This window comes from Malaclemys terrapin, chromosome 17 (genome assembly GCF_027887155.1).
Source record: "Malaclemys terrapin pileata isolate rMalTer1 chromosome 17, rMalTer1.hap1, whole genome shotgun sequence".
Classification (NCBI taxonomy): Eukaryota; Metazoa; Chordata; order Testudines; family Emydidae; genus Malaclemys; species Malaclemys terrapin.
The window spans coordinates 26,348,067-26,375,764 of record NC_071521.1 but is presented as its reverse complement, the minus strand read 5'-3'; the positions used below and the strand labels follow the sequence as shown (position 1 = coordinate 26,375,764).

The following is a 27,698-nucleotide window of genomic DNA, read 5'->3' as shown; positions in this document are numbered from 1 at the left end:
CTCTCACACTCCCTTGCAAAACTCCTGTTTTGGACTAAATGGAAAGCCTTTGCGTTAATAGCATTTGTGACTCCCAAATGCTTCAGTTCACTTACGTTGAGTGAGGAACGCTTGTCAGGAGAAAATTTATTTGGGTTTTGTGGTGGTCATCTCTAGGTAGGACAGAAGTGAATGGGTTTTATTCTTGTTCTTCTTTAAAAATGGCTTCATTGGCATTTGCTGTTTTAGCATCCGTTTTGAGACTATTTAATCTACAGATGCTCCACTCAGACCTTCTTTCTCAAACTTCATCCATAACAGAAATTATAGTGAGTAGCGTGTAACTGAAACTGTTAGAACAAAACAAAATGAAGTGTCTTCTTCCCTTAGCCGTATGCAGAAATGGCATATGCCTATTCACAAACTGCAGCTGCTTCCCAGCTCCAGCCTGTAGGACAGATGTATCCATCACCTTTCCAAGGTATGTCAGGAAAATGTGCACCATATGAAATCTCTCAGCTGCACTGATGCAGTGTAAATATTTTTTTGTAATAAATATCCACACAGGACTGGAAGCAGACATACACCCGTCCCATTCAGAACCCTTACATCTGCTGGCTCAGTTTTATGTTGTGCCATGTTATTTTTTTAATGTCAGATAAGGACAAATGATTCTTAATAATTCAAATTTCGACCCTGCCCCGCAAGGTGCACTCAGGGGAGGGACTAATATGGGCAAAAAAATTCCTAAGATCTATTCCCGAGTGTGCACGTGGCTAGTGACTCTTTAACATAGTCACTTGTTAAATTTCATTATAAATTATTAATTGTTTATCCTATTCCATGTGGTTGTCATTGTGGCTGCCAAATGTTTAATCTATAAATTCCTACATGGGAACAAATATTTAACAATGAGCTCTTCAATCTGATAGAATAGTGTAACAGTCCAATGGCTGGCAGGTGAAGCGAGATAAATTCAAACTGGAAAAATATGCCATACATTTTTAACAGTGAGGATAATTAACCATTGGAACAATTTCTCAGGGGTCGTGGTAGGTTCTCTATCACTAGCAGTCTTTAAATCAAAATTGGATGTTTTTCTGAGAAATGCTCTAGGGCCAGTGGTTCTCAACCAGGATTCCAGGGCCCACTGGGAGGCTGCAAGCAGCTTTCAGGAGGGCTGCCAAGCAGGGCTTGTATTAAACTTGCTGAGGCCCAAGGCAGAAAGCCGAAGCCCCACCGCAGAGGGCTGAAGCCTGGGGTCTGAGCACCACCACCCAGGGCTGAAGATGAAGCCTGAAAAAGTTAGCTTTGTGGGGGGCCCTGTGGTGTGTGGCCTCAGGCAATTGCCTTGCTTGCTACCCCCTAACGTTGGCTCTGGCTTTTGTATGCAGAAAAACAGTTGTGACACAGGTGGGCTGTGGACTTTTTATAGCAGGGGGGAGATGGGGGGAGTAAAAGGTTGAGAATCCCTACTCTAGGGATTATTTTGGGGAAGTTCTCTGGTCTTTGTTACACAGGAGGTCAGACTAGATGATCACAATGATCCTTCTGACCTTGGAATGTATGAATTGCTGTAAACAAGTCCCATTGATTTCCTGCCATTATAGACCTGGTTTCTTATAGTTAAAGCAATAACATGTCTTGTTTTCTAGATCTTCTTAATCACTGACCTTTAGGAAGATGGCAGTCCCTGTAGCTGCCAGGCTTTGAACGCAGACCAATGCAAATACTTCTGCTTCTGTGGTGGTCTTTTTGCCACGCTAACTGGTCACCTCTCTCCTTCCCTTTCTAGCACCTAGTGATGTTACTTCATTCTTGATGACAGAAGCTCGACAACATAACACTGAAATCCGAATGGCTGTTAGCAAAGTAGCTGATAAAATGGATTATCTAGCTGCCAAGGTAATGATATAGTCCTGGCAGTAAAGGAGAGAGACCTGATGTGGAGGGGGCTTGTTCACAAGGGGATAAAGCCACTTGCCCTTCTCAGCCATAGAGTGCCTCAGAAGTAGGTGTTCTGTTGAAGAGTTCAAGCTGCTGTGTTTAGCTTGTACATTATGCAGTAACTTAACCATATAAAGGTGGAGTTTTCACTAATTATACTTCACATGCAATTTTGACTACTATAAAAAAAGCCCAGTTGCAGTAAGATGATCCTCATGAAGGAGCTGTCTATTATGATCGTACACTCAGGGCTGGTCCCCACTTAGTCCGGACTTCGGACTAAGGTACGCAAATTCAGCTACGTTAATAACGTAGCTGAATTCGAAGTACCTTAGTCCAGACGCGGCTGGAAGTCTTCCCCCCGTCGACGCCGCGTACTCCTCTCGGCGAGCTGGAGTACCGGCGCCGACTGTGAGCACTTCCGGGATCGATTTATCGCGTCTTAACCAGACGCGATAAATCGATCCCAGAACATCGATGGCGTGCCGCCGGACCAGCCGGTAAGTGAAGACTAGGCCTTAGTGCCTCGCATCCGAGGAACCCACAGCCCTGCACAAGGTGGCATGGCTGTAGTTTACATGCATATTCTACAACTGCTGTGTGAGTGATCAGCTGAAGCTAGAAAGCTTGTATCATCCACCAACAGAAGTTGGTCCAATAAAAGATACTACTTCACCTACTTTGTGTGTCTCAGGTGAAGTTGTGACAAGTTGTGATGTTAATGCTCACATTAACATCCTGCTTAAGTTTGGCTTCCATGGTTTATTCTTTACAGGTGGAGGAGTTACAGAAACAAAACACTAGCAATAACTTGCTGCTACCTGGCATCTCTTCAGTTACCATGGAAACTGCCATGATCATGAGCAACATCCAGCGCATTATTCAGGTGAGGGTGGCTGAGTGCTAGGGTAACCTTGTTGGTTCCTCAGTAAGGAAACTGATATTGTATTCTGTAGCTGCCTAGGCGGTAGCAGCATTACTATTACATTTCTTCAAAAAGAAGAACAGGAGTACTTGTGGCACCTTAGAGACTAACAAATTTATTAGCGCATAAGCTTTCGTGGACTACAGCCCACTTCTTCGGATGCATATAGAATGGAACATATATTGAGGAGAGATATATATACACACATACAGAGAGCATAAACAGGCGGGAGTTGTCTTACCAACTCTGAGAGGCCAATTAATTAAGAGAAAAAAAAAAACTTTTGAAGTGATAATCAAGATAGCCCAGTATGCTCACACTTCTTATCAAACTGTCTATACTGGGCTTTTTTTTTTTAAAGTTTTTTTTTTTCTCTTAATTAATTGGCCTCTCAGAGTTGGTAAGACAACTCCCACCTGTTTATGCTCTCTGTATGTGTGTATATATATCTCCTCAATATATGTTCCATTCTATATGCATCCGAAGAAGTGGGCTGTAGTCCACGAAAGCTTATGCTCTAATAAATTTGTTAGTCTCTAAGGTGCCACAAGTACTCCTGTTCTTCTTTTTGCGGATACAGACTAACACGGCTGCTACTCTGAAACATTACATTTCTTCTGATAATGAAGTCAGCTGTAGGTGGCATCCCCTTGGTCACCCCAAATAAGATGACTATGCTCATACTCTGTGGTTACACCTTAGGAGAACGAGAGGTTGAAGCAGGAGATATTTGAGAAGAGCAGCCGTATTGAAGAACAGAATGAGAAGATTGGCGAATTGATTGAGCGAAATCAACGGTGAGGAATGGGCGGGTGCAGCCTACTCATGGCTACAGATGTGTGGCTACTAACTGCACTTTCTCTTTTGCCTGTAGAGAAGGTCTTCATTTCACTGCTGAATGGAACAAAGAGTATTGAATTCAGGGGACAGGGGGTCCTAGATTCTTTGGGTTCTAGCACAAGGATATGCCTTTCTTGTAGGTACTTTAGGTGTGCATATCTCTGAAACTGGAGTTTGGCATAAACTTGGAGCACAGCAGGCAGGTAAAGACCTGCTGCTGCTTTTCCTGACCACATCACAACAACAATCCTTATGGCTAAAGGGAGAGGAGTGTGCTCTCTCTGGTTATTCTTATTGCTTCTCCTTCAGGTCAAATGGAGAAGGGTGCTGGTGCATGGGATGTATTCCCAATGTATCCCCATTCTCAGATATATGCTATACAATGTCTCTAGAATGGAATAGTCTCCCAAAGGAAGTGGTGAAAGCCTCATCACTTGGGATATTAAACATTTCATTGTACTGCAGCAACACTGCTCTCTTGGCAGGAGGATGGAGCAAAGTTACTAACCAATTTCCTCTATCTCTAGATTCACCAATGTTTCTGTAACTTGCAGCATACTCTCTCTCTCATCTGGAATACTGTGTATGATCCTGGTCACCCATGTTCCAGTCTTTAAATTCATCTTGAACTAGTGCAATGAAGATGATTAAGGGAATGGAGGGCCTATCATATGAGAGGAAACTGGAAGAGATTGGCTTGTTTAGTCTAGCAAAAAGGCAGCTGAGATGGGAATATGATTGCCCTGCCTAAATACATTAGGGAGGTAAATACCAGGGAGATGGAGAGCTATTTAAACTAAAGGACAGTATTGGTACAAAAACATGGACGTGAACTGGCCATGAACAAATTCAGCTGGAAATGAGGAGATTTCTAACTATTGGAGGGAGAGGTTCTGGAACAGCCTTTCCAATAGGAGCTGTGGGAGCAAACAACTTACAGCACAGACCTTTTTACGCTTGGATGCCGGGAGTCAAACCATCACGACTGCGTGTTAATGGACCATGGGTTAAGAGGGCCATGCTGAAATATCTATATATACAGTACATGTATAATTATCTAGGATTATATACGTATTCACAGCGTCTCAAATACTGCAGGTCTATCTGTTAACGGCTCTTTGCAAGAATATAAATTCAAATGTGTAATCTAATAACATTAAATACGCAGCAAATCACTAAAACTTTAAAAGAGTACTGTACCAGTTTAGCGGCATTCCTTTCAGCCTTTCCTGAGGAAACCACGTGCGCATGGCTTTGTCGATTATGGGTTTTGCTGAATAGTGCACACGTTTTTGCTTAAGCCCTGCAGCAGAATCAATATTTTGTACACAGCTATTCAGTTTAGATTCGATTTTTAGCCATCCTTGAAGAGTAGATTCAGCAATCCCAATATCTTTTGAAACTTTGGCCAGGGTTTCTCCATTATTTACTCGATCTATTGCAGCTAGCTTTTCTTCTACAGTGTAGGAGCATTGACACTTGCCCTCTGCCATTATATTAGGCCTACAGTTAAAATTTTCTAATGTAGTATATTATTATATATTGTATATCTCTCTAGCGTGACAATGACTAAGCATGTGTGATATGTCTTTACCAATATCGGCGATCAAAGGAAGAGGAAACGCCAGTAGGCCTACAACACATTTCTGCTCCGCACTTCCTGTCGATTTCTATGTCAGTGAGTTAATGAGCAAATCTGTAGCGCTACATAGCAAGTTCCTGTACCGCATGTTAACAAGTCTCGCGTGTTAAATAGGTAGCACTGGGAGGCATGGCGCTGCTGCGTGTTAAGCAGATTCGCACGTAAACAGGTCTATACCGTAATTAATTCTAACAGAGCAGGACAGATTTGAGTGCAATTGTGTGATGGTGTTTGGCAGAGCTCAGCAGCCATGAAGCTCACTTCCAGTTTATCTCTTATGTTCCTAAAGCTTATGCTGCAGGGTTTCAGCCAGCCAGGAAGATAATTTTTTCTCCCAATGTATTCTGGGAGGGTTTTTTTCCCTACCTCTGAAGCATCAGGGATGTTTATGGCTAGAGATGGGACATTGGGCAGGATGGGCCAGGGCTCTGAGATGGCACTAAGCATTCTCTCTCTCTCAGGTGCTTGGCTGGCTGGTTCTTGCTCACATGCTCAGAGTCTAACTCATTATATATGTTGCATCAGGAAGGTATTTCCCCCCCAGGTCAGATTGGCAGTGACGTTGGGAGGGTTTTGCCTTCCTCTGCAGCATGTGGGTGCATCTCATTTGCCAAGTTTATCTGGGTGTATATCATTTAATTTCCCTGGCATTCAGGAGAGCCTCAAATACTGGTATACCTCAGTCCTACCTGTGGCACAGAATAATCTAGTCTCCTGTGGTCTATAGTACTTTGATTTTTGTTTTGGTGGTTGGGTTTAGCGTACAAGTGCTGGGTGGTGTTGGTGGCCTGTGGAGTACAGCAGGTCAGACTAGATGTCCTAATGGTCCCTTCTGGCCTTAAACTGACAGATCTTAAATAGCCACATATCCTTAGTTTCATCTGTGTGCAAGACATCACACAGAGTTGTTTTAAAACTTATTCTGTTAACGAGGCTTTGTCACAAACACTGTTTTCTTTCCTCCATAATAGGCTTTCACTTCAAGTCCCCTTTTGTGTTTGTGCTCAAGTCGCTTTCTATGATTTTTTTCCCCCCCTTTCCTAGGTATGTTGAACAGAGCAACCTGCTGATGGAGCAGAGAAACAACTCATTGCAAACAACAAATGAACACACTCAGGCAAGGGTGTTGCATGCAGAGCAGGAGAAGGTAAAACTAGCTAAGCAATAAGTACAAGCACAGAGCTCTGACTGAGGCTAGAGAGGGGTTTGCAGTTCTGTCTAACAGACACTGGGAATTCTGATCTAAAACTCTCCTAAAAAGAGAACCCAGTGGTTCTTAATCACGACTTCTAAAGCCGTTACCTTAGTGTTCATTATGATCTGTCTAAGTGTTTGCATGGCCCCAGCGCTGTAGCTTCTATTGCATAAGGCTTAAAGATGTTTTAGCTTGGATAGTCTTTCAATTGCTAAATTGATATGGAAGGTACAAAAGTTACTCTTAGCTACCATTTGGTATGAAAACAGAAAGTTAAGCTGCCATGTATATTAGCAGGGCCTCATAACTATTTCAAAATGCACATTGCCTATTTTACTACATTGTCAGATTCCCAGATAAGCTCCTTTCCTACTACTAAATGGCTGGTAGAACTTGGGCACAGCTAAATATTCATATAACAATCCTCTTACCTGATAGATTTGATTCTCTGGTAAGATGTCTTGATTTCAAAAATCAGTGAAACCTCAGGCTTCAGATATGGTAATATAGTGTTATTTGTCAAACTCACTTCTAATAGCCATTTGTAGTGTAACTGTGTTGGTCCCAGGAAATTAGGGAGACATGGTGGCTGAGGCAATTTCTTATTGGACTTACTTCCTCACCCATCTTCTCTCTCAAGTAGCCATGTTAGTTTAACGTGGAACCAGATGTTTCTTTCCATCCTGCTGCCTTCAGTTCTGTACCATGTGTAGGAACCCAGTAAGTACAGCCATGTGTTGCTTGTTAGGCCTGTGCAGATGTATTTGGAAGACTGTAGCCCATTCTAATATACTAGCGTGAGGGGGGCTTTGAGTATATTGCTGGCCCCTTTTGTACTTTGCCAAAATAACGTATGAACCTTGCCCTGCTGTGCCCTACTTTGTGGTGTGCACTCCATATGTATTGATATATTTCCTGTTTGGCGTTAATCATAAGTGCTTGTGTTACCTCTGCTTCCTTGTATGAGACCCACTGGTCTTATTGGTGGACTTTAAAGAAGTGGAGACCCTAGTTCCTTCTAAAGTATAGTAGCTGCCTCTCTTGTTGGTTAGGGAACACACAGGATCCACAGCAATGAGTGATTGAATTTATGCTGGGTGCAACTAGACCATGAAGCAAGAAGTACTTTGTTGGGTATGTTCTCCAGCAACAGCCCTTGGCAAACTACAGAAACAATAACTATTGCAAGTCCGCTCCAGCCATGTGGCATCATGGACTGAGGCTACTGATAAACCTCCATTCTTGTTTGAGCACACATCACCACTGTGGCAACCACAGGGATTGCTTATGTAGGAAAGTACCATTCATTCAAAGTATTTTCTTTAGAGAGATTGCATCCATCCTTAGGCCCTGTCTGCTGAGACTTGAGCCAATTCCAGGAGTCAATTTCAGTGGCTCATTTGACTCTCCTGTAGGTTAGAAAAGCCATGATTTGCACTGGAGATGCTTACCCTGGCTTCAAACGCAAGTAGGGTGACTAGACATCCCGATAAAATTGGGACTGTCCCGATTTTGAGGAGTTTGTCCCGTGTCCCGAAGTATGGTCGGGACGCCATTTGTCCCGATATTTTGTTTCGGGCTTTTTTTTACACACTCGCCCATCCAGGTCTTCGGCGGCGGGTGCCTCTGTCTTTGGTGGCAAGATTTATTACCCACCGCTGAAATGCCGCCGAAGACCGTCAGTGACTGAAGGACCTGCCGCCAAAGACCGAGATGGGTGAGTGTAACAATTAAAGAGTCCGTCCACACCTCCTCTCTCCTCCTCCCCCCCCCCCCCTTCCCCCCCCAGGCAGTCCCATTATTTTCAACTTAGCATCTGGTCACCCTAAACGCGAGTCAGCTGTATCACTGCAAACTCTGGCTTTTCTTGTCTATCCTTGGGGTTTGCTCTGATGTAGCTATGTCAGTTGTTGCAATGGAGACAAATTCCTGATGTAGTTTTAGTAATAGATCAGGGGAGAGGACCTTGGAAGATCTGAGAGGATTCTCTGCTCCCGTGTATGCAAACTGGGGGATAGCCCTCTATCCCGGCATGGCCCAGGTCTCAGTGAGGAGCAATGAATCTGTAACTTGCTGCCCTTGGGGTAATACATTTCTGCTTAGCACTTTCAGAGTGTTTGATATCAACGTTTTTGCCATGTTCTTATAAGGTTGGTGGTATCACCGCTCTCCAGAATGGTGAAATGACTTGCTGTCACTGGCAGTACAGACATTAGAATGCAGAAGCTCCTGGCTCCCAGCTGAATGCATAGTCCATTTGACTATCCATGTTCCATACAGTCATGCACATTTAGAGAGATTTAGCCCCTTGCTTTTTAAAAATGGCTTCACTGCTGTTCTTTCTGCCTTTGAACTTTTGCAGCTGTCAAACAAGAAATAGGTTGAATGCTTCTCTTGTCACATTTCAGGCCCCTGTAATGCCACATTTAGCTGTTCTAAGAAATTAATGCTTTTGCCTTTCTAACTCTTCCTGTTTCCTGTTACTGCTTTCTCTTCCCAGCACATGCTGCCAGTGGATCGGGGCTGGGACCAGGTGAGGCAGTGTGTCCCTGACTGTCTAGAGCCTTGAGGGTTTCTCTCCCATAACCTACAGTTTACACATGCCTCTAACTTTGATAAAGTCTTTCTGAGCTGAAGATTCTCCTGCATCTTTACAGTCCACAGCCAACACTTTTCTTGGCAGGAGGCTGGGTAGGAAGAATTATGAGCAAAATCCTTTCAACTGTTTGAACTGAGTGGATGGAAACTTACCAACCTGAGGAGTTCAGATACTGTTGCACAGAATACAGAAGTTAATAGGGGAAAAACCAAACCAAAAAAAACCCTCTTTTTGACCTCTGCTGATTTCAGCACAGAAACTGTTTGTTTGTTTTTTCCTTTGAGTTTATGAAAACTGCTGGAGGCAGCTTATCTGGAGATGGGGAAAAAAAACAAACAAAACAAAAAAAACCCACAATTTATAAGCTACATTGGTAATGATCTTTTTTCACCCTTCCAAAAGAGAACAAAAGGGAATGCTGTTCTAGGAACTATGTCAGCACTGATCACTTCACATAGCTTATCCACAGGTGCTTAATCCACAGGTACTGGTACTTTGTTGTTTAATTAAGTGATCACACACTTTTTCCCACTGGGGAAGTGTGATTGGCAGCCCAGTAACTAAGATACTTTTGAGAGAGGTCTCTAAGTAAGATTGATTAATAGCCACAGTGTCAGTCTCTGGTGTACAGATCCATTTTCCAAGTTTGAGACCAGCAGTAATTCAAGACCTGAGGTAGTTCTCTGAATGCCAGCAAGTAGCTAGCCCAAGAGGAAATTGGGCTGGAACTATGTGGGGCACAAAAGAGAACCTGTTGGGAATCTGAATGCAACTTTTAACTACAATAGGAACTGTTTAAGTTCACACTATTATAATGCAGCCTGTCTTTACAGCATATTCTTCATGAATTTTGTCCCTATCCCAAAAGACTTGGAGCTGGATCTAGTTTGTATCCTTTTCTTTGAGATGCTTTGAGCCTTTTCAGTGTTTTGTTTTGTTTTAACAAGAAGTTTTAATTAACAAGTTGTCTGTGAGAACCCCTATTAGCTCTGGTTTCCTGTGAATCACTGGCTTAAATAAAATCCAAATGTAAAAGTTTAATAGAACAGTGATCACTGTTAAAGTATATAATACTCGCACTTTACAGCGCATAACTTGGCAAGCCAGAAAAATACCTTGGCAAATAAGCGTGTACCTAACCATCTAGAGAATGCAGAGTACATATCCTGCTCTGAAATTCCCTCTCCACAACTAGTCCTTCATAAACTGATTCCTATACTCACTTGAAAATAGTCTGCAAGTCCACTCCCATCTGACTATTACCCATCTCAAACATAGCTTTATTCCCAGGAGCACATCATCCAGTCCATTTTAATTGTTTGACAAATCTAGAAGGACAGGGACAGAATTGTAACATCAGACTTGCTACCCTGGCACTCAGCCTGTTTGCAACCTCCAGGGAGCTGTGTGTGTTTGGGAGTGGCAGACTCCTGCTAGGCTTTTTGTGGGCAATTAGGCTTCGATGTCTGGCCAGCTGGTAGTCCCAAAGGGCTGAACAGAGCAGCCAACCAGTGAAACACATGTCTCATTTAAAGCTTTTTCAGAAAATACTTCCTGAAGTGACCTGCTTTAATCTGTCTTGGAGATGAGGTTGTTGCCAGCCACTAGAATAAATCAGGGTGGAGGGTGTGGTCAAATAGGGCCCACAGTGCTTTACTATGTATCCCAGAGCCACCCTATTTTTAGTAGGGCAATGATCCTGTCCCTGCTGCCACTCAGCTCAATGTACAGTGCTTCATCTTTGGCCTGCAACTTCCACCAAGGTGTATCTCTAATGCAGGAGGGCATCTGCCATCTAGTTAGGCAAACCAAGCGTGGAATCTGGGCTCCTAGCACTGACTGTGAGTCAACTTTTGGAAACCCCACTTTATAGAATATCAGGGTTGGAAGGGACCTCAGGAGGTATCTAGTCCAACCCCCTGCTCAAAGCAGGACCAATCCCCAATTTTTTGCCCTAGATACCTAAATGGCCCTCCTTAAGTACTTAGGAGTTCTGATATTTCCCCCTGTTCTGTGCTGCAGGTCAAAGTTGCAGAGGAGCTGGCAGCTGCTACAGCACAGGTCTCCCGTCTGCAGTTGGAGCTGACTGCTCACCAGAAGAAGGAGATGGACTTGCACACGCAGCTGACCACAGCCCTGCAGGAGGCAGAGATGAATGAGGCACAGCTCAACAAACTGCAAGCACAACTAGCCGGTAAGGGGTCGGTCAGGGGGTGGGTTCTATTGCCTAGATCATGGTCTAGTTCTCTGTTAACTTGAGGTCAGCTGTATTGGTGATCTTAACTCTATACTTCAGTGGCAGCTGTCTGAATTGCCAAAAAAAGATCTATTTAGCATAATGTGCCTTAGCTTTCAGCTAGAGGGGCCAACTAGGGGAGAGAAGGAAGCTCTGCCTCTATGTGCAAATCAGTGCTTAGCCTCCCTGCTGAGATGGCCAACAAAGGAGCCTGTTAGGACAGCCTCTCATGTGGACACCTTCCTGTTAGGCTGGTGGGTTTCGTCCTGTACCTATCACTTCTGTCTCTACCGAGCTAGACTAGATTTAAACTGATGAACTAGTGGTTCCCTTTCACCCACTGAGGGTGCCCTGCCAGAGAGTATGGAAGTCCTTAGTGAGTCGTGCAACTAAGCCCCTTTTGCAGTTGGGTCAACTAGTCCATGTTCCTATAGCACCATTATCCCAAAGATTACTGAATCTAGTTCTCGTGTGGAACACAGCCAAGGCTTAAGAGAGGAAGTCAATAATTAACATAAATGCAGGGATTAGTTAGGCATAATGGAACTACCTGAGTTTGGACTGCATGTGAGATACACCTTCTTTCTGACATTGGCACCTCTTGGGTGAGCAGCCTTCTTGAAATACCATGGTACAGAATATATGCACTAACTGTGAAGCCTCCTGCTTCCTGCCATAAGAAGCTATGGAGATAAATAACTCGGTGAGATAGATAAAAGGATATGACTTTTAGATGAATAGTAGCCCATAAAATGACAAGGGTTTCAACAGGCCTCATACTCTGACAGCATAAGCTGATTACCAGATGGGTTCAAAAAGAAAGCTTCTCCTCCCCATACTTAATATTGCACAGCCAAATACAAAACCAAAAAATTGACTGAACACTTCAAAGCTTTTGCTGCTTTTTTTTCTCACTACTTACTGATCTATTAGAGTTCTTTGAAGGGGTCAACAAACACATGGACAAGGGGGATCCAGTGAGCATAGTGTACTTAGATTTCCAGAAAGCCTTTGACAAGGTCCCTCATCAAAGGCTTTTACGTAACTTAAGTTGTCATGGGATAAGAGGGAAGATCCTTTCACAGATTGAGAACTGGTTAAAAGACAGGGAACAAAGGGTAGGAATACATGGTAAATTTTCAGAATGGAAAGGGGTAACTAGTGGTGTTCCTCCAGGGTCAGTCCTAGGACCAATCTTATTCAACTTATTCATAAATGATTTGGAGAAAGGGGTAAACAGTGAGGTGGCAAAGTTTGCAGATGATCCTAAACTGCTCAAGATAGTTAAGACCAAAGCAGTCTGTGAAGAACTTCACAAAGATCTCACAAAACTGAATGTCATTTGCCATTTTGTTGCCCAATCACTTAATGTGGATAAATGTAAAGTTTCTGCTTCATCCAATTGAGCTAAAAAGGGGACTCTACTTTTCAGTTCACTATTAAGCTCTTCTTGGCTATATATAGGCACTTGCCTTCAGGAGACTGTGTACTATGAACCTGAAGAGGAGTTATTAGTTTTTTTTTTCCATTATACTGACCAATTCCTCCTGCCCCCAGGCTGAATCCTGGCTGCTCTGTCTTCTGTTGACAGTTTGCTCAAGCTGGTAGTAGAGAAGCGGACTGGATGCAAGCAGAAGTTCAGTTTTGTTTTGTATTTTTCCTGGCAGCAAAATATCAGATTAGGAGTAGCTTTGGTCAAGAATCCTGACCCATCTTGTCCTTCCTTGGGCCAGAAACCTTTCCACCTCTTTCTGAAAACAGCTAGTTTCCCAGGTGTTTTCCATGTAAGAGCCAGACAAACTCTGAAGGGTTAGTTCAGTCAATATGTAATGTACCAGTATTTCTTTAGGGTAATAAAATCAACACAAGTAGTCACTTCATTGGATATCTTTGAAGTTTAATAAGAGGTCAGTGCGCAATGCGAGAGCCGAAGACTCTTAGAAATGTGATGCAGTTGCGAAAAAGGCTAATATCATTGTGGGGTGTATTAACAGGAGTGTTGTATGTAAGACTTGGGAAGTAATTGTCCCACCTAGCACTGGTGAGGCCTGAGCTGGAGTACTCTCCAGTTCTGGGCACCACATTTGAGGAAAGAAGAGAACAAATTAGAGTCCAGAGGAGAGCAACAAAAAAAAATGATTTAGAAATCCTGACCTATGAGGAAAGGCTAAAATGTTTAGCTGCTAAAAGAACTCTTGAGGGGAAAAAAGACGGGGGGGGGGGGGGGGGGGAAGAATCTGATAAGTCTTCAGATATGTTAATGGCTGTTACGAGGACTGAAGGTAGGACAAGAAGTAATAGGTTTGAATCTATTATTTACCTAAGTCTCCCTTGCAGCAGATTTAAACCTATTACTACTTGTCCTACCTTCAGTCCGCATAACAACAGCCATTAACATGTTCTGTGACCCTTCTCTGTTCTACTCTTGCTATGGGCTGTAAGCTTTCTTCCATTCAGATTAATCTGAAATAGGAAGTGTGGAAACCCACAGTGAGCTGTGTTCTTGCAGAGCTCCAAGAATCCTCAGAAGACACACAAGCTAAATTCAGAGCTGAGAAGCAGAGCCGCAGGCAACTGGACCTGAAGGTTACGGCGATGGAAGAAGAGCTAGCAGACCTGAAAGTAGAGAAAGAGAACCTGGAAAAGGTAGGCCCAAGCATCTACATTTCAGGGGAGATGCAGAGTTCCAGTCGGATGCTAAACTTAACCTAGTGTTTCTGCAGACCCACACAAGGCAAGCCAAATTCTGGATTGGCAACTCTTTTTTCCCTACAAACAACACAGTTTTGGCACATCAGTTCAGGAGTGCACTTACATAGATTTTAAAGTTCTTTGTATGTTAATGACCATATATAATAGTAATGACAATGAGATTGCCCACAGTGCCCCAGGGGATGAGACGCTATCTGGATGCAGTCCAGACCTGTGCTCAGACATACCACTATCTGTGCCCCAGAACCTTGTTGAGAGGAAGAAGAAATCCCTCTTGGAGAGAAGCCAGGCTGAGGAAGAGATGGATGAGATTCGCAGGTCCTACCAGGAAGAACTGGGCAAGCTTCGACAGCTCCTGAAAAAGGCACGGACTTCAACTGATCAAGCAGCAGCAGAGCAGGTGAGGGGATCTCCTCCAACTGGATTGGTTTGTGTGAGTTCCAGCTGGAAAGCCAGTTGATTATAGATAGCAAATACATATTGGATAAAGCTGCATCAGTTGCTCTGTGAAGAAATAGCACCCTGCTTCACTAAGGGGATTAGTCTTCAGTGCTTCTCCTCTGCTTTGCTGGCCTGTGTTGGCTTTGCCTTTACCTCCTGCTCCAGGATTCTTACCGATGACTTCAAAGAATTAAGTAACCCAGGCAGACAGGAAACTACACTAGTTGGGGAGTAAGGAAGGCTCCTAACTTCAAAACAATGGGCTGTGATTCTGAGTTTGGTCTCCAGCCAGCTGTTGTGTGGCTTTGGGGCAACAGGAGCAGCCTGAATTCTGATGGGTGCAAATCTTGCCTGCTTGATCTTCCAGAGCAAGTGATGCAGTGATCAGAAGATGGCACAAGGGTGGATGCCTCTTGGCTAACAGAGCAGGAAAAGAGCGGAGCTCCTTTTTAACTAGTCAGAGTGGAGTTGGGGAAGAGTAGAGTTGTTGGTAGAGGGAAGGGTGAATGGGGCTCCATCACTGTTGGGCTTCCTTCACCAATTGCTGTTGCTATTTGAAGCAAGGGGCTGCAATCTGAGCCAGCATTAGAGAATTGCTCTACCATGGAGGATAGAATTGTGCTTTGTGTGGGGAGGAAATGCTGCAGGGATAGAACACTAACTCCAAGATGGCAGAACCTTGCCCCAGCCCAACCCCAGAATTCTCTGCTCATAAGAGTGGATGTAACTGTCACGTATTGGTAGCTCCCTGCTAATAACTTCTGATACTTCATGGGCAGCAGTCACTCATCCAGGCAGAGCTGGAATCCCAGTGGGAAGCAAAATGTGAGCGCATGCTGGTCTCTGCCAAGGAGCAGCACTTACGGCAGTATCAGGAGGTGTGTGAGCAGAGAGACTCTCAACAGCAGCATATCACCCAGCTGGAAGAGAAGGTACACTCTCCCTTGCTAACTACTTGTCTATACACTCACTTCTCTACCTCTTTCCCGCATGCTGTTGTCCTTCGGAAGCAAATGAGAAGGGTGTAGTCGGGAATCACATACCCAGTAGTGTTCTGCCACCTTGGTGTGGCTAGTGTTTTCCGTTTCCTGGCTTCTCAGAGGAGATGACAGTGTCCCTCTTGACTGGAGGATGTGTTTGGATGTTGCCCCCATTAACTCTGAGTGGTTGGGATTAACACGGAGGCTGGCTGTTGATGTATAGGGGTTCTGTACAGGGCAGAGAAGAGGCATGCTGACCTCAGAACAGAATTAGCTAGCAGGAAATGCTGTAGCTGATGTCTACTGAGCATGACCATTTTTCTGAGGGGAAAGGTTTGATAGGTCTGGTGGAAAGGGAATAGTAAAAATGCATCTCTGCTGCTGATTAAATTTAAAAAACGTAGAGAATCAAAAAAGTGCCACCGTGGCTAAACAACAAAGTAAAAGAAGCAGTGAGAGGCAAAAAGGCATCCTTTAAAGTGGAAGTTAAATCTTAATGAAAAAAATAGAAAGGAGCACAAACTCTGACAAATGAAGTGTAAAAGTATAATTAGAAAGGCCAGTAAAGAATTTAAAGGACAGCTAACCAAGACTCAGAAAGTAATAATTTTTTTTTTTTTTGCTAAGTACATCAGAAGCAGGAAGCCTGCTAAATAACCAGTGGGGCCATTGGATAATTGAGATGCTAAAGGAGTACTCAGTGACAATAAGGCCATTGCAGAGAAACTAAGTGAATTCTTTGCATCGGTTTTCACAGCTGAGGGTGTGAGGGAGATTCCCAAACCTGAGCCATTCTTTTTAGATCATAAATCAGAGGAGATTGAGGTGTCATTAGAGGAGGGTTTGGAACAAATTGATAAATTAAACCGTAATAAGTCACCAGGACCAGATGGTATTCACCCAAGAGTTCTGAAGAAACTCAAATGTGAAATTGCAGAACTAACAACTTCAGTATGTAACCTATCATTTAAATCAGCTTTTGTACCAGATAACTGGAGGCTAGCTAATGTGATGCCAAGTTTTTAAAAAGGCTCCAGAGGCAATCCTGGCAACTACAGCCCAGTAAGCCTGACTTCAGTACCAGGCAAGCCGGTTGAAACTATCATAAAGAACAGAATTGTCAGACACAGATGAACATCATTTGTTGGGGAAGAGTCAATGTGGTTTTTGTAAAGGGAAATCGTGCCTCACTAATGTACTAGAATTATTTGAGGGAGTCGTCAAGCATGTGGACAGGGGTGATCCAGTGGATATAGTGTATTTAGATTTTCAGAAAGCCTTTGACAAGTTTCCTCACTAAAGGCTCTTACGCAAAGTAAGCTGTCATGGGATAAGAGGGAAGATCCTCTCATGGATTGGTAACTGGTTAAAAGATAGGAAACAACGGATAGGAATAAATGGTCAGTTTTCAGACTGGAGAGAAGTAAATAGTGGTGTTCCCCCGGGGTCTGTACTGGGACCAGTCCTATTCAACATTATTCATAAATGATCTGGAAAAAGGGGTAAACAGTGAGGTGGCAAAACTTGCAGATGAAACAAAAAAATCAAGATCGTTAAGTCCAAAGCAGACTGTGAAGAGTTACAAAAGGATCTCACAAAACTGGGTGACTGAGCAACAAAATGGCAGATGAAATTCAGTGTGGATAAATGCAAAGTAATGTACATTGAAAACATAATCCCAACTGTACATATAAAATGATTGGGTCTAAATTAGCTGTAACCACTCAAGAAAGAGATCTTGGAGTCATCATGGATAATTCTCTGAAAACATCCATTCAATGTATAGCAGCAGTCAAAAAAAGCGAACAAAATTTTGGGATCATTAAGAAAGGGATAGATAATAAGACAGAAAATATCATATTGCCTCTATATAAATCCATGGTATGCCCGCATCTTGAATACTGTGTGCAGATGTGGTCACCCCATCTCAAAAAGATATATTGGAATTGGAAAAGGTTCAGAAAAGGGCAACAAAAATGATTAGGGGTATGGAACTGCTACTATATGAGGAGAGATTAATAAAACTGGGACTTTTCAGCTTGGAAAAGAGATGACTAAGGGGGGGGTATGATAGAGGTCTATAAAATCATGACAGGTGTGGAGAAAGTAAATAAGGAAGTGTTATTTATTCCTTCATGTAACACAAGAACTAGGGGTCACCAAATGAAATTAGTAGGCAGCTGGTTTAAAACAAACAAAAGGAAGTATTTCTTAGAATCATAAACTATCAGGGTTGTAGAAGACCTCAGGAGGTCACCTAGTCCAACCCCCTGCTCAAAGCAGGACCAATCCCCAACTAAATCAGGACCAATCCCCAGCTAAATCACACAACACACAGTCAAACCTGTGGAACTCTTTGCCAGAAGATGTTATGAAGGCCAAGACAATAACAGGTTCAAAAAAGAACTAGATAAATTGATGGAGGATAGGTCCAACAATGGCTTAGGATGGGCATGGATGGTGTCCCTAGCCTGTGTTTGCCAGAAGCTGGGAATGGGTGAGGGGGTGGATCACTTGATGATTACCTGTTCTGTTCATTGCCTCTGAAGCACCTGGCATTGGCCACTGTCGGAAGACAGGATACTGGCCTAGGTGGGCTTTTGGTCTGACTCAGTATGGCCGTTCTTATGTATGTTATAATTCTGTTTCTTTTTTTCAGCTTTCTGCTCTGAAACACTCTAGAAATGCGGAGGAGCAGAAACTCTCTGTGTTTCAGGGGAAGCTGGAGCAATTGGGGCTGATCAACGAGAAGGTAAAGGGTGAACACTGAGGCCAACCCTCACTGATGTTGTATCTTGACTGAGGTCACCGATGTTGTCCCTTTGGATGAAAGAGAGAGCTTCCAGTGGCTGATATGGGCCCAGTGATAGGGTCCAGCCCTTCTGCCAGAGAATGCTGCTGCATAGCATACCAGTGCAGTCCTACCCCCTCCTTGATATCCCAAGGTTGGGGGAATCCACAGGCTCTTCCTTCCCAGCATGACTATTGTCTTCACAGGGGTAGGGGCGATGGTGGTTGTTCCTAGGACAATTCTGAGGGAGTTCTGTAAATACTTCAGATAGTGAAATCCTGCATAAAGCTCCTTTATCAGGAACAGGAGAAAATTGCAGCTTGTGTGTGTTCTGCCTCTTAGGAGCTCTCTGCAAATGTTAGGCTTTTGTTGTTGGTTTTTTGTTGTTTTTTTTTTTTTTAAATCTCTTGCAAAGACAATCATGGCATTGTGAACAAATGTGCTGCTGTCCCTAGCCTGTCCTGCTGCAAACTGGGCACAACATTAGCAAGATGTGAATGTCATTGAGGACCTATTGAGCTGCTCTGACTACCTCTTTACCTTCACAGTATTCAGCCTTACAGTCCCATGTTGCTGCCCTGAAGGCTCGCTATGAAGAGCGTATCAGGGAGCTGGAGAAGGGCTCTGTACTGGAAAATCAGGAGAGCTCTCCGCCTGCAGACTCTACAGAAGAGGTGAGCTGGCCCAACCAGGGTGGTCTGGTTTACCCTCATCTCTACTCCATATCTACCCTGAACTATTTCCCTAGGTAGGGGGAGAGTTATTTATTAAACACGCTGGACGTGTTTTATTCTTTGGGGGAAGCATGCCCAGAGGATGAGCTTGTTCCTGTGTAGAGTACTACTTCTATCAAGGGCCTTGGAGGGAAAGATGCAGTGTGACTCCTGGTGTGAAGTCCTGACCCCTCAATACAGATTACAACTTCTTAAAGAATGAAAATCCTGGTAGCCGTACCTGGTAAACATACCATTTGCACATGCTCAAGCTGTCACTAATTATATTTTGTGCAACTCTGGCAGTCTTCAGCCCTGCCATGCCTAATGTGAAAGGTGCATTCTCGTAAAACAGAACTGTGGTCCCTCTTGGACTGACTGTTCTGCTGTATGGAGAAGCCTACGATGTTGGTTTGGTGGCCCATTCTTTCTTACATGTTACAAATTACGCAGATATCGAATTTATATGCTCCTCTTCATTGTTCTCAGGTGAAGAAGATCATGAATGGGGTATTTCAGACTTTGAGGGGTGAATTTGAGCTGGAGGAGTCGTACAGTGGCAGAACAGTTCTTGGTGTTATCATGAACACCATCAAGGTACAGTACTGATGGGATACAAGCCAACAAAGGTGAGAATGAGTCCTGGGCCAAAAGAACGCATATACCTCTAGCCTGGATCTGGAATAGTGTGAAGCTGTGGTTAGTAACCGCGATGAAAAGAGTACTGTAAAATAATGGGAGGAGATGCAACAGTGAGGGACAGTAAAATACATGGACCACTCAAGTGCACCTGGCTGGATGATCCTCTTTCATATTAAAGCATCAGGAAACTTTCCTTCCTTCAGTGGAGCAGCAGCTGTTGCATGGTGGTTTGAATCTCTAGTGAGTAACACTTCCTTGCCTTTTCCTTTTCCTTTGTTTTCCAGACTGTAACTCTGCAGCTGCTCAGTAGACAACAGGAGAGACGAGAGAGCAACAGTGACGAGGAGGAGGCGGAGCCTAGAACTGGAAAGGGGAAACAGGAAAGCCCACCAAAAGCAAAGGAGGACCATGAAGGTGCTGTCCAATATGAGCCAGCACCAAGCACTGTGTGCCCAACTAAACCAGCAGATGAGTCTGCTAGTATTGCCACACCTCCCAGATCTCCTGAAGAAGGGCAGAGGACCCAGAACACTACAGCATCGAAAGTGAAGATGATCCAGGAGATGCATGAAGCGCATACCTTCTCTGAATCAGTTCAGCCGGTAAAGCCCAACCAAGGACTGGTGGATCCTGAGGAGGATGTAGACTCTGTACTGGCTGAGCAAAGGCAGGCAAGTGCTCCCAGTGGGCTAGATCAGCATGAAGGCAGCTCCCAAAAAATAGCATCTGTTCAGGCAGAAACACCAGAGCCCTCTATTCTAGACACAAAGTTGGGAGCAATGGAAGAGGCTTTGACTTCGGAAGCGCCAGCTACAGAGCACAAGGCAGAGGAGCCTGCAGGAGGACTGGAACCCCTGCCTCTGAAAAGTGCAGAGGGGGGGACTTGTCTGGGAATTCCAGATGCACCCAGGTTTGAAATGGGTACAAGCATTTCTGACTTAACATCTGAGATGGCAGAGAAGGAGCCAGCCACCAACCGTGAAACTACAGAACCCCAAGGACTGGCATCTAGCCCCAAGCAGAAGGATTCCAGGTTAGTGGTGATTGGAGAGTTCTATGGCTACAGTAGCTCCTTTCTCAATTTCCCATTATTGTGCAGTTGCCCTGCCACTGGTGGTGGGCTAGTCGGGCCTAACCATCTGGCAGCTGGTGCTGCTATCCCATTGGTACAGGGCAGTGTGCTAGGTTGGGCTGGCCAGCCAGCTAGGTACTTGTTCAGAGCAAATCCGAACAATGATGGCTAAAATATTAGTAGCTGCAGGTGTCCAGTCTAAATTAGTGCTATCTCCAGGGGAGAAACTGAAAAGTGCTAGTATGGCTGAGACCTACAGGATAGGTGATTGCAGAGCTGCACTACAAACTGGGCAGTCAGTATGGTCCTTGCCCCTTGTTTCTAGCTGAATCAGTAGATTCCATTGCAAAGCTGTTATCAACAGCTAGCTATTGTGAAGTTCCATTCCAATGTGTGATCTTGTCCTGGCTGCCTAGAGGGGAATCCTGTTACTTTACTGTATAATCCCCAACTAGCTTCATACATCCGTGAGTAGCCTGTTACTGCCATACAAACCTGAGTGGTGGGACTAGAGCTTATTCCTAAAGTGCAGGCAAATTGCTCTTGGCTTCCTTTCCCACATTGAGAATTAGCTTCTTTTAATTCTCTGTCCTTTTCTAGTCTCACTGAGAATGATGATGACTTGTTTAAAGTTGCAACCCATAAACCACTAAAGCCTGGAGTTCCACCCGAAGAGGAGGATGAGGAAGAAGTGGTAAGAACTTGGGGTGTGATCCACAAAGTAACTTAGAAACCTGAACTCCAGAGTTAGGCACCTAAGTCTCTATGCACAGCACCACTGCAGTCCACAAAACTAGATCATCTTCGCCACCTTATTGCGCTGTGTGCACTGCCGTACGAAGTGTGCCAAAGAGTGGCAGCGTACTCTGCAGCAGGACGCAGCAGATGGAAGGATCAAGGCATACAGCTGCTGCCATGCCAACCCTAGGGGCAGGAGGCACTGCAGCAGCAAAAACAGTTTAGGTTTGAGGGGAAGTGTCGGGATTGGGTTGAAAACAGCTTGACCCTTGGGGGCTCCAGTCAGGTTGGGCCTAAAAGTTAAGGGAAACTCCTGCTTGGCTGTCACCTAACATTATAGGTGCCTAACCTTCACTGGAAATGTTCCCTAGACACCTAAGTTCTAGATCCTGGAGTATGTGCACTGCTGCCTCCATCTAGGCATTCAGGCGCCTGTCTCCCACCTAAGCCCGAGGGTGCTTTGCAAACTGGGGAAGACAGGCGTTCATCCACCTAAGTCGAGGACCGTTTCGGTAGGCATGCTCAGAGGCTGCCTGCTGGATTAAGTCTCATACAAAATCCAGGAGGAGATGGTGCTAGTGCTCTGTCATTCCCACTCTCTCTGGCCCAGTGACTATTTAGATATTTGTTCCACTGGCTGGGGATAATCAACGGGGGCGGAAGGAGTGTGGTCCGGTGATTAGGGCACCAGCCTGGGAGGTAGGAGGCCCTGGATCCAGTCCCCGGGCGCCGATCACTTTTTTTCATTAGTTATCCACAGTGGAACAGCTTCAGCAGGAGAGAGAGGGAGCCTCACATTAGAATATCCCAGAGCCCAGTGGTTACAGCACTGTCCCGGGATGTGGAAGATACAGGTTCAATTTTCATCCCCTGCCTGCAGGGGCGAAGGAGAGGTTCCTGTTCAGATCTCTTCTCCCCTTGGGCAGGGAGAAGAGGTTTGAACCTGGTTCTCCTACATCCTAGATCAGAGCTCTAGCCACTGGGCTAAAAGTTTTAAAGTGGATGGTACCACCGCATGTAGAGCAGCACCTAACTCATTATTGCAAGAAGCACTTAAGCAACTCAGCCTCCTGAGTCCAGGCAGGGGTATCCCATTCGCAGAGCGGGTGGGGCTCAGTGCACACCCCTCTGCTTAGCATCTCCCATTGGTTAGCTTAAGTCGCTCTGCACCTAGTGTGTTGGCTTTTGTGGTGCCTGTCTCTCCCCATTTATTGTATAGGGCACTTAGGGGCCTGACTTGGCTTTATGGATCAGTGTTTCTGTGATTTTCTACATGCCTAAAGGTTATGTGCTGAGCCACTCAGCATTGTAACATCTAAGTCCCTTCATGGATACCACCCCAGTCTTTCTGTTATCTCTGAATGACTGAGGCATTAAGCCACAGCTTGCTCTGGAAGAACTTTCGAGACATGGGGGAACTTCATGTCTGACATCCAGTAGCTTCAGGTTATCACTACTTATGCACCCTGCATTTACTTTGGTTCTGATTACTTAGGTTTTTGGGAGCCCCAAATTTGGGGCTGAACTGGAGATTATCCAGTGAATCTGAGACCTTACATAAGGGATGAGCTGCATACATAAAGGCAGTGACCAGCAACAACACCTGTCTGGTGACAGGTCAGCAGGAATACAGATCACCAGGTTCAGAGCTAAGGTACTGTAATGATGGGACAAGAGAGACCCTCCTGCAAGGGACATCTAGGGGATGTTAAGGCTCCATGGCCATATTCTGCGACTGCAGACCTTCCTACCTGATGTAAAAGGCTTGAGCCACCATGCTAGGTAGAGGAAGACAGTCCGCTGGGAGGTTTCCTGGTACTGTCTCTCTCAAGACTGTACAAAAACAACAAGGAGTCTGGTGGCACCTTAAAGACTAACAGATTTATTTGGGCATAAGCTTTCAGATGCATCTGAAGAAGTGAGGTTTTTACCCACGAAAGCTTATGCCCAAATAAATCTGTTAATCTTAAGGTGCCACCAGACTCCTTGTTGTTTTTGTAGATACAGACTAACACGGCTACCCCGATACTCAAGACTGTACAGAGACTGAACTCTAATAATCTCACCCTGCTTTCCAATTGGGCTTTCAGAGCATGAAAGGGCACCCTCCCCCAGCCCCACTCTTTGGGGATGATGACGATGATGATGACCTGGACTGGCTGGGATGAAGAGTTGGAAGATGGTTTGGATGTGGCTGGCAAGCAAGTCTGTGAGCTTCCCCTTTGGGCACATGGCCTCTTCTCAAGTGTATTTTGCACTTACCAGCTGCATTTCCTTTGGGATGGAAATGGAACAGATTTGGGACTCTCCAAGCTCCCCAGGTTACAAGTTAACTGGGGCTATAAGCAAATGACAGCACTGCTGGGCAGTTGGACCCAGTCTCGTTGGCCTGATCAGCTAGCCCAGTTTAAGCAGCCAGCCACTCGTCCTGCATGTTCCTGTTGCTGTCTTTTTGTGTGAGCCATCAATTTGTTAATCTGAAACTCTGATGTAAGTATGAACTTTGTAACCAGTTCTGGAATAAGCAAGTCTGGCAGTATTCTGCAGCTGACACAGTGACAAAAACAGGGCAGAGAAAATTGCTCCTCTCCCAGTACAATTGATACTAAAACAACAAATATAGAATTCCAAAAATCTGTGGGATGTCAGATTAACCCTTCACTAGAGAGACTTCAGGATCCACCTGTAGGGCTTAACAAACATGCTCACCAAACAGTTAGAGGCCAATTGAAAGTACATGAAGTAGGTTACCATGGAGACTTCTAATCCGAGTATTTCCTGCCCACGCACATGCCTTGTGGAAACTGAAGGAGTTGAGGTAACATAGGCTTTGAGTGTTGAACGCTGAGCTGTAGAAAACAATAAATGGTGCTACCCGAGCCAAGGGCTACTCTGCAAAGGCTGTGAGTTCATCACAGCTCCATGGAGCTCTGACAGGCTGAGACCAGAGTGCCAAGAGAATGAATACTCTGTTAAGTATAGACCTGCAGCTTCTAGTAAGTGCTTTAAAGATTCCTCTAGTGTTTCCCATTGTGGGAAGTTAAATCCCTTTACCCTCCTTCACTAAAATGAGTGACACAGAAGGGTTCTAGTATGTTCATGTGTATCCAGTATGGTCTTAATGTGTGTGCCAGGACATCCTGTAAAACTAATTCAATGGAGGCAGCACGCTGGCTGAATATAGGACCAAGAGTGAGACTGAGATTGCCTTTCTTCTAGCCCTTTTGCCTATTGTGAACCTTCATCCCTTTAGGGCTGAGCTATCCCACTAGCCTCTCCAAACCATAAGCCGAAAAGCCGGCAGAAGAGGCAGTCTGTTGCTTACCAAGTGTACAGGTCCAGTGAAACAGTAAGAAAAATTTGCAGCTACTATTGACTATTTAACTGTGTATGGCACTTACCAGCAGTGCAGTTCTGATACGATAAATATCTGCACAACAAAAATTTTTGCCTCCTACTCACTGCAGTCTGACACCGTGAAACCATCGTGTCCCACAACCCCTGGCTTTTAGTGCTCCCCCACCAGTCCCACCAAAGGCATCTTTGTCACCGCACAGTCTGCTCACACCCCTGTCCTTACTTCATTCACATCATGTATGTCTGTCTGTGATGCAGGTTAGATCATCTCAGGCTGCACTTTGCCATTGGCAATAGAAACCCCACAACAACAGCATTACAGACAACAAGATGTTAATGGGATCCCTGTCCAGACAGAGGAGGAGGGAGTTACTTCAGGCAGTCATTTGCCAATCTGCTGTGCCTTTTTTCTCTGCTGCTAAAGGTGGCAGGATTATAGTATAAAGTAGAACTCTTTAGATTAAAGGGGCACTGTTAAATTATAGATGAGGGTGTATATATCTTAACCGGCTTATTCAGGACACCATAGGTTATTGGAACAGAATTTGTAAATCCAATTTTCATTCTTTGTGCTCTATCTACTTTTGCTTTTCACTCAGCTGGGAAGTTTCAATCTTATTTATGTTCATTTTCTAGTCATTTTACTTCACGTACACAACCCTGCAGCATTTTGAGTTGCAAATATTGCACATGAGGGGAGGGAACAAATTGTCTTTAAAAATAAACATTTCCACTTAAATTATAATAGCGTAATGGAAATTGTTTAGATCTGTCCTAGGTTCTGTGAACACTTTTACAAAAATACCTGAGCAAAATCTGCAAGTGTTCTGTTAAATATAGAATAACTTGTTTTAATTCAGGCAGTGCAGAGTACAAACCTGATTGACAACAGTGACTCACATACCCAAGGACTGCTTTGTTTTAATGAATAAAAATGGGATAAGTAGCCAAATTTAACTAAAAATATGAAAGACTGAGTCCTGTGAACCAGCCAATATACTGAAATGTAAACACTTGTTTCACATAACTCCTCTAGCTTGGGGTAGAGCACCTTGCTCTCAAGTAGAAACTATAAAGTCAAAGTATGGAATAAATGTGTAAGAGCAAAGGGATTAACACATGCACACCAGGTTTTCCAGAAGTCCCCTTCATTGTGATAGTCTCTATGTATCTGTCCTTTAACTGTGGTCTTTGGAATCAACATGTCTGTAAAAGCCATGTCTGTCTCCTTCACAGATTTGATAAAACCTAAAAAATAAAAGTGCAATTAAACAAATCTATTTCTGGATCACACGGTCTTTAATTCCTGCTTTTAATGTACATGTTTGGTGAGCTTTGCAAGCTTAATCGTAAATCTAAACAACTCATTTTATTCATTCAATTTCCCTGAAATTCCTGTCCAAAAAGAGAAATGGAGGCCTGTCGAGGTGATCCAGGGTTTTTAGGAGGTCTCTCCAGAAGGGTGAGTAGAGCCTGTGCAGTTAGCCTCAGAATTGGGAAGTGACTGAGCTGCTACCCCTCTCCCTCCCAGTGCCTCTTGCATGCTACAGAACAGCTGATCCTGGCGGGTGTGAGGTACTGGGAGGGAGGTGGGAGCTTGGCTGCTGGTGGGTGCTAAGCACCCACAAAGTTTTGTTTTGTTTTTTTTTTTTTTTTTTTTCTATCAATCCTCCAGACCTGGATGGAGTCGGCACCTATGACAGTAACATGGCTGCAGCGCCATAGCTGTGCCTCTGTGGTGCAAACATCACCTCAGGCTTATCGATCACAAGACCAGAAGGGACCATTGTGATCATCTAGTCCAGAGGCAGGCAAACTACAGCCCGTGGGCCCGTCCTGCCCAGCCCTTGAGCTACCCCCAGCCCCTCCCCCACTACCCCCCCTCCCGCGCAGGCAGCACGGCTGGCTCCATGGGGCGATGCAGCTTCCAGTCCTGCCACTCTGAGCGGCATAGTAAGTGTGTGTGTGTGTGTCGGGGGAGGGGGGAGGGATATTGGCGTTTCCGGGGGGCAGTCAGGGAGCAGGGGGCGGTTGGATGGGGTGGAGGTTCTGGGGGATGCGGTCAGGGAATGGGGGGGTTGGATAGGCGTGGGAGTCCCAGGGACCTGTCGGGGCTGGGATGTGGATAGGGGTCGGGGAAGTGGACATGGGGGTTCAAGGCCATTTCTGACTGCCCTCTATTGCTTCTTCCTTTTTACCAATTTGTATAAAAAGTCATCACAATATTGTCCCCCTTTAACACAGACCCGTCCCCCAGAAACACCATCATACTCGGGATAACCTCTCTCCCCAGAAACTGCTGATTTGCCAAGGCCCCTGTGAGATTTGAATTCATGACTGCTGCTTTGTAAGGTTAATGCACCAACCTCCTAAGCTACAAAGTCAGGCCTGGTGCTGGGCCCCCATATAAAGTAAAGTAATGGAGATATCCTATCTCCTAGAACTGGAAGGGACCTTGAAAGGTCATCGAGTCCAGCCCCCTGCCTTCACTAGCAGGACCAATTACTGATTTTTTGCCCCAACTCCCTAAGTGGTCCCCTCAAGGATTGAACTCACAACCCTGGGTTTAGCAGGCCAATGCTCAAACCACTGAGCTATCCCTCCCCCATATAGTACCTGCAATGGTCACTTGGGGATGGGCACAAATAGAGCTGGGTTAGAGACATCCCAAGAAGTTACTTTTTAGGGTTAGGGTCAGGGTCAGGTTTGGGGTTAGGGTTTCGGGTAGGGGTTAGGGTTTAGGATTTAGGGGCTAGGGTCAGGGTCAGGTTTAGGGTTAGGCTTAGGGTTAGGGGTCAGGATCAGGTTAGGGTTAGGGTAGGGTTAGGGTTTAGAGTTAGGGTTAAGGGGTTAGGGGTGAGGGTTAGTGTTAAGGGGTTAGGGTGAGGG

General features: G+C 44.8%; 1 protein-coding gene across 3 annotated transcripts; it reads left to right on the top strand.

Annotated features, from left to right (window-relative positions):
* On the top strand, positions 1-26,089 carry LOC128825274 (FK506-binding protein 15-like). 3 transcript variants are annotated; one of them, XM_054007618.1, is made up of 16 exons: positions 1-460; positions 1,775-1,884; positions 2,702-2,812; positions 3,554-3,648; positions 6,378-6,480; positions 9,029-9,061; positions 11,150-11,321; positions 13,873-14,009; positions 14,320-14,475; positions 15,299-15,448; positions 18,156-18,248; positions 18,836-18,961; positions 19,490-19,597; positions 19,927-20,675; positions 21,315-21,408; positions 23,543-26,089. In XM_054007618.1, the coding sequence occupies exons 1-16, from the start codon at positions 382-384 to the stop codon at positions 23,618-23,620; spliced, it is 2,394 nt and encodes a 797-aa protein (XP_053863593.1). In that variant the 5' UTR covers positions 1-381; the 3' UTR covers positions 23,621-26,089. The 3 variants fall into 3 exon arrangements, with proteins under 3 accessions (XP_053863593.1, XP_053863592.1, XP_053863594.1); XM_054007617.1 differs by having other exon boundaries at positions 15,296-15,448; XM_054007619.1 differs by lacking the exon at positions 9,029-9,061 and having other exon boundaries at positions 2-460; positions 15,296-15,448.
* The last annotated feature ends 1,609 nt before the right edge of the window (positions 26,090-27,698 follow it).

Excerpts from the sequence above, each read along its gene's own strand:
- LOC128825274 (XM_054007617.1), top strand. The coding sequence starts at position 382 with ATGGCATATGCCTATTCACAAACTGCAGCTGCTTCCCAGCTCCAGCCT. Across the intron at positions 14,476-15,295 it reads ATCAAGCAGCAGCAGAGCAG|CAGTCACTCATCCAGGCAGA; the intron begins GTGAGGGGATCT and ends CTTCATGGGCAG. Across the intron at positions 15,449-18,155 it reads TCACCCAGCTGGAAGAGAAG|CTTTCTGCTCTGAAACACTC; the intron begins GTACACTCTCCC and ends TCTTTTTTTCAG.